This window comes from Phoxinus phoxinus (assembly GCF_949152265.1).
Source record: "Phoxinus phoxinus genome assembly, chromosome: 2".
Taxonomy (NCBI): Eukaryota; Metazoa; Chordata; class Actinopteri; order Cypriniformes; family Leuciscidae; genus Phoxinus; species Phoxinus phoxinus.
The window spans coordinates 17,832,234-17,844,019 of NC_136877.1; the positions used below are offsets into that span (position 1 = coordinate 17,832,234).

Consider the following 11,786-nt stretch of genomic DNA (forward strand, 5'->3'; position numbering starts at 1 on the left):
AGTGGAACTTCATGAAGAACGGAATAGCGAACAATGTTTTATATTAAAATAAATTAATATGAACTCAAAGGCGCAGAGTTTTAAGGCAACTTATTAATAAATCCTTCAATGTGTGAAACAAAACTATTTACTAGAATACAAGTATAGATATGCTGCTGTGTTAGAGAAAAAAAAAACAGAAAGTATAGGTGAGCATTGTTTGTTTCATACCTCCGAGTGGAATTTTGGGGTCCTGAGCAAGCTTTCCGGGGTCGGCGGTGGAAGCCCTGAATAATGCTGAGACACACAGCAGTGATGCTAGATAGTAACCTGGAGAAATAGAAGAGAGACATTTCACATTTATCACAAAAATCACTATAGCTAGACATGAATTGGTGTCAAGCAGAAACGTAGTGCGATTTTTATTACATTACTATTTTAACATGTTAATGACATGTTAACTCCAATTAATCCACCCAAACCACTTTCTGTACAGACTAATGTGGTTTTATTGATAGCACACCTAAGGATGAAGCGATCTAATTTTGGTTGTTACAAAAGAATTTAAAGAATCCTGAAAAAAAAAGAAAAAAATCCACAGAAATATTAGGCAGCACAAACACTTTTAACACTGATAATAATAAGAAATGTTTCTCGAGCACACAACCGGCATATTAGAAGAGTGAAGAAATTCTGGAAATTCAGCCTTCCAATAACAGGAAAAAATACCATTATAAAATATAATTTTACTGTTTTACTATATTTTTTATTACATAAATGCTTCCTTGGTGCAACCTTGGGGATTTTACCAACCCCAAACTTTTGAACACTACACTTATTCATTCATTGACTTCCATTTCTACGCATGCAAATGCAGAGGACAAGAAATTAAATCTCAATTTCGGTGCGTTCCAAAGTTTAAGTTTAGTGAACTCTGACCTTTTTGAATTTGTATCAGGTGAAGAGGTGTGACCAACAGAAGATCAATGTTTCACGACGTGACCTCTTAGCTGAATTAAAAGACCGCACACTTTGTATGTTGCAGTAGATTGCATATGTTTACGTAGTAGATTGCCCGTTTTACGATGCTTAAAGTCTGGGTGGGGTGGGCAACTCCAGCCCTCGAGATCCACTTTCCTTCAATGTTTAGCTCCATCCCTGAACAAACACACCTGAACAAGCTAATCAAGATCTTCAGGATTACTAGAAAGCAACAGATATGTAAATTTGATCAGGCTTGCACTGCTACTCTACTAGTACTTACTCTCATGGTGAACGTGGCCTCATTATCTCAATTGCTCTTCTCTAATCTAAGAGGAATTCAGGTTTTAACTGACTCATTTGTAGCTTTTCTTAATGACCTGCACAAACCAGATTTTTTCAGAAACCAGAGATTTCAGTGAAACTGAATTACTAATTACAACACTTAACAGGGGCTGTTACCAATAGAACAGGGTGAGAGCACTTACAGACCACGAGCGTAGTAGGTATATGTCCCTCTGCATAGTGGGGCAACAGCACCAGTTTGGAAATGATGAAGCTGTTATAGAGCCAGACAAACAGCACCATGCTTATGCAGAACCAGCCCATGGGGTCCACCACAAAATGCAGTCGCAGCTTCATCCTTCCGGATAGCGTGTGTGCCAGGATAACTGAAGCAGCTCCTGATCGTAAACAGAAAGCAGAGTTTGGATCAATGGTGGCCAAAAGTACCATTTAATATGGAACATATTGATTTGTCCATGGCCAAAATAGGATATGAAAAATGAACCAGCTTGTACAAGAACGTCTTAACAAGCACATCAATTCAATTCAAATGGAGCAAGAATACAGCGGGGTTAAAAAAATATCTAAAATCTACTATAATTCTATAACCTTTGAAAATCAAAATGTAATTTATTACCAGAAGTACATTAAAAATTATTAAAAAAATTAAACGGTCATTACAAAGAAAGGTTATGACGCAAAGTCGTGTGGCGCTTTGTCATGTTTTAGCTTCCATATCTTTTTGCAACCATGCTGGAGAACATGATCTTCAGGTTTCTCACAAACCTGTGGAGTTTATGCAGTTCGAGAGACATACCAAATACATAACATTCTGAAAAGTATCATATACTCTTCGTATTATTATCCTGATAATATCTTTAATAAAAAAAATAAAAAAAATTAAATAGAAGCACTTTCACAAATGTTCTTAAGACTTTTGGGCCACATTGTATATGATACATACATCTTGTCATAAAATCGAACCAACATATTGGTCTGTAAAAATTTAAGTATGAAAGTGGGACACTTTCTGATCATTTGTCAGTGGCATAGTTTTAAAATATAACCCATTCCACATCAATGTGTTTGGAATGAACTTACTGGTGATTTTTATTTTATTTTTGTAATGGTTGGAATGACACCTTTACAATGGTGTGCATTGTGTTGAAATGAAGAGTTAACACATTTTACAGGTTTCCATTTTGACACATTTTACGGGTTAAATAAATAACATTGCTTAAACTATTAATCTTTCCCCCTCAAAAAAAAAAAAAAACACTATTTTGGATTTTTACATTAACAATGTAATTCATGTTCTATTTATTAAAAACAAGTATATTCTCATCAAGTTAGTGTCTTTTAAGCATTTGTACATTTGTTCCAAAATAATGGCCCGGTTCCACATAGAGAGCTTAGTTAAGCTAGGATTAGGCCTTAGTTAAATTATGGCATTTAAGTAGCTTTTATAAATGTGCCTTAGAAAAAAAAGATTACAGGTGTGCTTCTTGAGACAAAACAATGGCAATGACATATTTTAAGATATATCCATGCAAGTTGCTTTCAGTTAAAACAGATCAAACATGCATTTTATACTTGGACTAGCTTTAACCTTGTCTGTAAAACTGGGGGAATAACTAAAAGAATGCAGCACCAAATTTCAGATTACATCTATTTTATTTGTGAACTAACGGTCAGCTGTTTTAATAGTTAACTTATTTTCACATCCTCAGTCATCAAACTAAACACTGCAGGTGTCATGATAGTCAGACACGAAGATGTACCTTTCATTTCCAAAAAACGATCTACTAAAGTTGTCGGCTCACAAAAAAAAAAACGTGACAGATCGTATTTTCAAGTCATTTCAGATGATTTTGTTAATTCAGTCTGATTCGCTAAACGCACACGAAAACAAGAGGTGTGACGTCTGACTATGAACAGCCAAATCACAGCACAATCTTACGTGACTGTTCCCCATTCATTTTCAATTACACCCCCACCAAACCCACAGCAAGGGTCTGTTAAACTCAGGGGAGGGGGCTCAGGGGCAAGAGAGAGACATTCTGAATGATATAAATCCACATTCTGATTAGTGACGCAGCCTGGAATCATAACCACACCATGTTGGTTTGTTTGGCCAAAGTAGGACTGGTCCCCCGACTGAGACTGGTTTCTTTCTCCCAAGGTTTTATTCTCCATTCTGTCACCGATGGAGTTCCTTGCCACCGTCACCTCTGGCTTGCTTAGTTAGGGATTTGACTGTACTGATGAGAACTGAACTGAGCTGGATAATGACATCAACTTTTTTCTACAGAGCTGCTTTATATTTGAATTGAACTCATTTCATATTTGATGACATTTACAGTTATTGAATGCTGAACGGTATAATGGCTACTAAGTCCTTGCTAAAGGCCACAGAGAAATGGAGACCGGGACTCTATGCATTTGTGACGCAAAAATAAAATATTGGTGAAGTAAAAAGTACTTTAATTGCTTTTCCTTATTGCATAGACTGATATTTCTTGATGTTATGAGGTTTTGTGGTCATTGGTCAACAAAGAATACATTCATCCTGCTCACTTCCTCTTCCTACCTTCCATCAGTGAACAGGGGACTAATTCCCATTCCAACGTAATCCTGTGACCCCCCCACCATTATCATGTGATATAAGCAAAAACCCATTAACTCTCATCATGTCAACAACAAACAAAACGGAACTGAACCAACACTGAGCTGACCTCGCCTGAACAAAGACACTTTTATTTTAAAACGTCTTTACAGCAGAATTGAACTCTGTTCGGATCATTGAAACATTATTTTCCTGTTTATCCCTGTAAAACTGCTTTTAAACAATCTCTATTGTATAAAGCGCTGTTTATGAAAATAAAGTTGACTTGTCTCACGGTGCAACTTTAACCACTGTTGTCGCTGTTGGAAAGTGTCCAGACAAACTAGTGATTTATAGAGTTTTTGTAGTCGTCATGTTTTGTAATATTTGCATTGTTTTATTTTTGTGCTTTGGATTATTTTTCTCATAATCGACCCTGTACCCTTTATTTACCAGACTGTAGCCTAGAGCCAATTAAATATGGTGCTACAAAAGATTTGTTGATATAAAAACATGCATATGAAGGAAGTGGATGGATGAAGCTTACATGAATCAGTGTAGTATTACTTTAATGGTGTCAGTCCACAGAAACCAGCAGCATCACAGTGGCCCTATCCATGACAACCTGGAACACACAAAACAAACGCTGGATATAAGTTATTTATTTATTTATGGAAACTAGCCCTAGACACAAACCAACAAAAAAACAAACATCTATTTTAGTCAATATATATATATATATATATATATATGCATTATATGTTCTATCTGGAGTTAAAACAAAACAAAGTATTAAAAACAGCAACAGCAAAGGTACTCCCGAAAATGTTAGTTCAAGAATAAATGACAGTATGTTGAGATTTTCAGTAAAGGTGATGATGAATGAGGTCACATGAGAGACACCTACTGGACTGCACTGGCTTTGTTCATGCATACGCCCATGTGATTAAACTGATTTTTTGAGCAATTCTAATAGGCACATGAAAAACAAAATAAATAAATAAATAAATAAAGCCAAAAGATGACATAGCTGTGATTTCTCATAAAACAGAATGTCTCTGCATTTTATATCAGATATGGGCTGACAGTTCTCCTGATGTTAGGAGAATAGCCATGTTTTAAGAACAAATCAGTTTATTTCATAAACAGTCCAAGCTATAAATATAACTCATGTAAACGTGTTTCTATTTTTAAGACATGTCTTTTCTATTTATGTATACACATCATATAGTCACTGTTAGTAAACATGTCCTGGCAGTAGCTGATGATGAGTGATCCCCACGAGGATGATACACAGCTGAATAAAGATCTACACACAAAGGCACAACCTGCGAAACGAAATATGACATCGGATTACCGAATCAAAATAACACTTACTGATTTTCTCACACGGTGAATGTCTTAGTTGGGTGTCGAGGGTTTGGCGTTGGTTTCTAAGATCGAAAGATAGGAGCTCTTCCTGGACTGTGATTGTACGGAAGCCGCAAAGCTTTTTTTTATTATTGGGCAACGCCACTGACCTGCCAAAATTGCACGAGTGCGGTCTAAATGTGAGAAAACCTTCTTTCTTTTTTTCTTTTTCTTTTTTTACAGTCTATGGAGAAAACGCTTTATGTAAATCTACGGATAGCCACTACTACTGTCATAATAAAATAAAAACTAAAGTAAATAAAATAAAATTAATTAATTAAAAAATGTAAAAAAAATAATAATCTTACGAGACTTCTATGAAATATTCGATACGTTTGATGAACTATTATCCAACATAAAATAAACCTAGCATGAAAAATCGCATGTTTTAAAAGCATAAAAATAATAGTTTTATTCGCTAAAAATATACATTTATCAATAAATAAAAAGTTAAACCAGCATTTCGTCCAAAACTAGCAGTCTACTCAACCGTGTAGTAACCAAATTGCTTGCAAAAACTGAAAATCACACAATGAATAGAAGATAAAACTGAGACTAATGTTATGTTTTAAAGAATAAATATCCTCTCGGAGAAAATATTCAAATTCCGTTATAACACTAAATGTTAATTAAATAGACCAAAATGAAGGTGAAAATGAACAGAATATATTTTATTTTATAAAAGCGTACATTAGAAAAAAATCATTATCATGTTGAGTACAAGATCAAGACGCTCTATGAGTTTAATTGACTTTTATTTTGAAGCATTTCCTGTCGTCAGTCTGTTTTGTTCAGTATATGCATGAGTATATGCCTGGAGCACTTGAAATGACTCTAACGACGTCCGCATAATAAGCATTCTGAAGAGGTAGACAGTGAGACACGGTGTGTTTTTATAAAATGAATGCTCGTGTGAAAGTCAGCGGAAGGGAGCCGATATCACTGGTGTCCAGATGTGTGGAGGCCGCGCTCGAGACGGCGCTGCGCAGGGCATTTGAGGTGGCGCTTGAGATCGCGATCAATGAGTTCAGCAGACTTCTGCATAACAGCGAGAAACAGCGGGAGAACAACCATCTCACATTACCAACACAGCATCTCAATCATGTGGAATCAAATCAGAGCAGCTCGTACAGTCTGCGAGAGGATACACCGCAGAAACACGATGAAGTACATGCGGATGAGAGTGAAGGGCTGATGAATGGATCTTTTCACGAAATCTCTCATCATGATGGTCGTGTACGATCACATGAAATGCACACATCACCTATACATGGTGCGTTTGAATTGAGAAGCCTATCTCAAAAGGAAAAACAGAAAGCATGTGATCATTACAATCTAGATACTGATAGTAATCACAGTTGTAGACAACAGTCACATTTAGACCCTTTTACAGCATGATGGAAAGTCAAAAGAATGAAGTCCATTTTATGAAATGAGTCAGTTTTTGAAAGAAGTCTCTTATGCTCATCAAGCCTGCATTTTTTTAATCAAAAATACAGAAAACAGTAAAATCGTGAAATATTATAACACTTTAAAATAATCGTATTATCGTAATATAATTTATATTCTGTGATTCAAAGCTGCATTTTCAGCATCATTACTCCAGTCTTCATTGTCACATGATCCTTCAGAAATTATTTTAATATGCTGATTTATTATCAATGTTGGATGCAGTTGTGCTGCTTAATATTTTTTATAACCTGTGATGTTTCAGGGTTTTTTGATTAATATAATGTGAAAAAAAGAAAAAAAGAAAAGCATTTATTTTTCAAATAGAAATATTTTGTAACAATGTCATTCACAATTTTGGGGTCAGTCATTTTTTCTTTTTCTTTAGAAGAAATTAATAATTTTATTCAGCAAGGACGTTAAACTGATAAGTGGTAGTAAGGATTTATATTGTTAGAAAATATTTCTATTTTGAATAAATGCTTTCTTTAGAACTTTTTGTTGAACAGTGAATTCTGAAAAAAAGTATCAACAGTTTAAAAAACAAATAAAGCAGCACAACTGTTATCAACATTAATAATAACTGAGTATTAAAGGGATAGTTCACTTTAAAATTAAAATTCTGTCATCATTTACTCACCCTCAAGTTGTTTCAAACCTGTATTCATTTATTTCTTCTGCTGAACACAAAGAAAGATATTTTGAAGAATGTCAGTAACCAAACAGTAGTCTGTACCCATTGACTTCCATAGTAGGAAAAAAAAATACTATGGAAGTCAATGGGTACAGACTACTGTTTGGTTTCTGACATTCTTCAAAATATCTTTCTTTGTGTTCAGCAGAAGAAATAAATTAATACAGGTTTGAAACAACTTGAGGGTGAGTAAATGATGACAGAATTTTAATTTTAAAGTGAACTATCCCTTTAAATCAGCATATTAGAATAATTTCTGAAGGATCATGTGACACTGAAGACTGGAGTAATAATGATGCTGAAAGTTCAGCTTTGCATAACAGAAATAAATAGTAAGAATATTTCACAATATAACTGTTTTTTGATAAAGAAATACAGGCTTGATGAGCATAAGAGACTCATTTCAAAAACATAAAAAATAATACTTTTGATCGGTGTATATATATATAATCAATTTTTTGTCTTTACTTTTGTCGTCACTTCTGTCTTCACAGAGCAAGATGCATCAGACCAAAAGGAGCTCAGCATAGATCTCATACAAGATGTACATCCAAGCGATGAAGACGTATCTTTTCAGCCTGCAATTGAGCAAGTTAAGGTGAAAAGTGAAAAGTCAGATCCAGAAGAACTTGCACTGAATAGCAGCTCTGGATGTGGTTCTCCTTATTCTAGTCCAGACTATAGTTTGGACTCAACTAGTAATGAGGAGTTTGTGCACAACAGAATGACTTTAGTTCAGTCAAAACTGCTAGAAGACTGGAAGCTTGCTCCAGAGAAGCCACAGAGGGAGACAGAACCTTTGGATCAAGAACCCAGCCACAGTCACGGTAATGGATAATCCATAAAAGTGTTCCGCTGTACTGAAATATTGTCAGTGATTTACGTTTTTATTTCCTCAGGCTCCTCAAAAATCAATTTGCCATCCAGTGGATGCGTCTCTCTTGTCTCCACCCCGTTTCACAACCTCTACCAATCAGAAGACGACAGGACATCCCTCACGCAGTCAACGCAAAACTGTAATGAGCAGGTGAGGACAAACATCCATTCCAGCCCTTAATTTTCGTAAATGATGTAGCCGTGTATTTCACAGTTCAAATGATCTGTGTTATCATCCCATTCAGCATCACAGAACCATGTTCATGAGTGTGGAAGAAGACACGGTCGCGACCCGGCCGAGAAAACAGCAGCTTTTCCCTCCAGGATGCAGCCCGTATCACTGCAGCATGTGCAGCCGAGACTTCAATCGCCTGGAGAACCTGAAGACTCATTTGAGGATTCACACTGGTGAGCGTCCGTACAGTTGTTCATTGTGCGGGGTCCGGTTTCGCCACTCGGGGGCGCTGACACGGCACTTCCGCATTCACACCGGGGAAAAGCCGTATGTGTGTGAAGAGTGTGGGAAGAGTTTTAGAAACTGTGGAGGTCTGCGCTACCACCAGAAATCACACCATCCTAGTACTGTCTTTGAAACATCACGCGTATAAAACGATTTGATTAGTCAGTTTTGATAGAAAGCTTGTTGGCTTGTTCAGTCAGGTTTGAGGTTCTCAACAACTCGGAACCATCTGTAGATGAGAGCGGGGCACACACTAACGCTGGGCTAGTTTTAACACACATGGTTTAAAACTTTCCACACATGCTAGCATGAGGAAACATAGTGTATTTACTAGTTGCCATATCAACACTCTATAGAGAAAAAATGGCTCTAAAATACAGACAAATCTGATATTATTTTAATTTAACAGTTGAGATAGTTCTTTAATGCTTCGTTCAGTAGCAGAAGACACTAGCAGGGTTTAAATCCCAGTTGCGCAGGTGATCATATATTTTTTATTCATAAAAGTATATAGAATAGTGTTACATTGTTATTATACACAGTGTTATTAGAACAATGCTATTCTATTCTATACTTTTATGAATTCTATTGAGAAAACATGAGAAAAGGGTGAATAAATACTGAGAGTCAATGTTCAGAAATAATTTATTATTATTATTTTGTTGAACTATTGTATAGCTGTTTTCTGGTGTGTTTGTTGTCAAACTCAAAAATTTGAGTTAAACATTTTTGAAATTTGGAATAATTTTTAATTATTAAAAAAATGCCATTATTTTATTTGAAGTTAATAATTGTATTGTATTGACAAAATATTTTAGTTTGTCTCATATATATATATTTTATTAGATCAGATAACATTTTAAGCTTTCATATGGTCATGTTACAATGTGCCCCACCTATGGGGCATGTTGTCACATTTCACTTCCATTCTTTTGGGGTATATTAAGAAAAAAGTATATGCTGTATTAATAAAACGAAACCACATAATTGTACTAGACATGTGGGAAATTAATGTGGGTAAAAAATACATTCTCTGAACCCCAAGTGGATTTACACAAACTGAGAAAGTCAAAAAGTGTTAGGTTGTGCCCCGCTCTCCCCTAGTTCTTCTGTTGGACCTTGCTGTGAATTTGATATTTTTAAAGGGCACCTATTATGACATTTAAAATGTTCCTAATGTTGTTTAGGGAGTCCCCAACAACAGTTTTACGTGCATGCAATGTCAAAAAACACTTTTGTTTTCGTATAATATGCATTTATTTTTACCTGATTTGCTCACCGACTCCCAAATGATTCGTTCAACGACTAATTTTTCCAAACCCCTCCTTTGCGTGACGCTAATCTGCGATTGGTCAGATGACCCAGCAGTGTTTACAGAGATAATACTTATTGTTTAACACGGAGTACAATGATGCTTTTATCAATTAAATCGTGTTATAATAATGATTATAGTCCACTGCTTTGTAGTTTGTAGTAAAAAACTAAAAATAAGATAAAGAATTTAATGTTATTTTAGCGAGCATAGCCCAGAGTTCATATTGTAAAAGCACAATCAGTCTTTGTTTGCATTAGCCCGATGCATAAACATAACGTTTTTACAAAAAAAAAAAAATGCAGTTACGTTACTACGAGGTATTATTCTATTCTCCGAAATGTAAGTGGTCAGACAACTCCGAAAACAACGACAAACACTTCACATATCTCAATACAATTGTCATTGAAGACCTAGAAGCTAAGCATTAAGCATGCTACATAAAACATAAAAGCAACAATTATTAATAACACTTACAGGTTGTGATACGGAGGAGGAAGCTGACGTAAATACACTTAGAAATTAACCTCCTTCAATATCAGCCGGCTCGCGAATCCAAGTTTGATTGCATTTAAAAAGCAATCGTCTTCAAAATGGCGCGAACAAAGCACAAGGCTCGGACTATACTTCTGTGGTATAGTTGTATATATGAATTGTAGCCACTTAGTCTTCAAATGCTCCTCCTTGGGCAGATGAAAAAAGTTGGCTTTTGAGTCGCACTTCAGAACACAGCGTCTCGTCGTCATGATATTTTCCCTGGCCTTGGAGCGCAATAAGTGGGCGTATCGTATTCAAATAACTTGACAAGTTGATGTCATCTAGTCAGAGAAAAAGCTTCGGTCTTCTAACGATTCATAAAAATGACTCCGAGTCGACTCTTACTTTTGAAAGACAATAACTTTATATACGGTGCACTTTCATATTTCAAACTTTGCAGGATGTTTTTGTTCACTTAGATCTATGTTATACACTACATGAAAGGTACATTTCAAAATTCCATAATAGGTGCCCTTTAAGTTATAGACCGTGAAACATCATCAGCTATAATAAAGTTGTGTGTTTGTGTGGAAATGTTGTTATTGTTTTATCTGGATTTTTACCTAATTTACCTGGATTTTGAAATGTGATCTGATTTTTGTCTAAATAATGTGAAATAAACCCCTTCATTACCATGAACTGCACTGTATTTGAAAGGCCTAATTAGAAATGTTATGATGTTAGGCTGAGTATTAGACGCCAGTCTATTTTTAGGCTTGTAATTATTAAATACGCATTTAAATTAAAATGTTAAAATAATCATACAAATTCTTTTGACATTTAAAATTTTGCTTGATAAATATGAATGCAAAATATGTTTTATAAAATAACATTAAAATATTGAACATGCACTCTTGTTCAAAAGTTTGGGGTCAGTAAGATTTGAATGCATTCAATTGATCAAAAGTGACAGTAAAGACATTTGTAATGTTAGAAAAGATTTCTGTTACAAATAAATGCTGTTCTTTTTAATTTTCACAAAAATATGAAGCACACCCCTGATAATAAGAAATATTCACTGAGCACCAAATCAGGACATCAGAATGTGACACTAAAGGGTACTGGAATAAACCACATTTTAAAATTGTAATAATATTTCATAATATTACTGTATTTATTATCAAATAAATGCAGCTATTGTGTGCATAATCTTTCAAAAATCATATACCAGAGGAAAATGTGGTAAAGTAATACTGAA

General features: G+C 35.1%; 2 protein-coding genes across 2 annotated transcripts in view; one reads left to right on the forward strand and one right to left on the reverse strand.

The window, feature by feature from the left end:
* Window positions 1-5,367, reverse strand: part of zdhhc21 (zDHHC palmitoyltransferase 21) — a 28,092-nt gene extending 22,725 nt beyond the window's left edge. The window contains exons 1-4 of the mRNA XM_079603718.1: window positions 5,228-5,367; window positions 4,398-4,475; window positions 1,449-1,643; window positions 211-309 (exon numbers count right to left, since the gene is read on the reverse strand). Coding sequence (XP_079459844.1) covers window positions 211-309; window positions 1,449-1,602 — 253 coding nt within the window. The 5' untranslated portion in view covers window positions 1,603-1,643; window positions 4,398-4,475; window positions 5,228-5,367. The remainder of the gene's footprint in view (window positions 1-210; window positions 310-1,448; window positions 1,644-4,397; window positions 4,476-5,227) is intronic.
* Window positions 5,368-5,993: 626 nt separating this feature from the next.
* Window positions 5,994-11,225, forward strand: LOC306983224 (uncharacterized protein). Its single transcript, XM_079583410.1, has 4 exons — window positions 5,994-6,533; window positions 7,898-8,230; window positions 8,303-8,430; window positions 8,525-11,225. Exons 1-4 carry the CDS (start codon window positions 6,161-6,163, stop codon window positions 8,885-8,887), a joined length of 1,197 nt encoding a protein of 398 aa, XP_079439536.1. The 5' UTR covers window positions 5,994-6,160; the 3' UTR covers window positions 8,888-11,225.
* Window positions 11,226-11,786: the final 561 nt, after the last annotated feature.

Bases quoted from the DNA above. Each gene is read 5' to 3' on its own strand.
- LOC306983224 (XM_079583410.1), top strand. From the start codon at position 6,161: ATGAATGCTCGTGTGAAAGTCAGCGGAAGGGAGCCGATATCACTGGTG. The intron at 6,534-7,897 runs GTGCGTTTGAAT...CTGTCTTCACAG, and splicing joins GCACACATCACCTATACATG to AGCAAGATGCATCAGACCAA. The intron at 8,431-8,524 runs GTGAGGACAAAC...CATCCCATTCAG, and splicing joins CGCAAAACTGTAATGAGCAG to CATCACAGAACCATGTTCAT.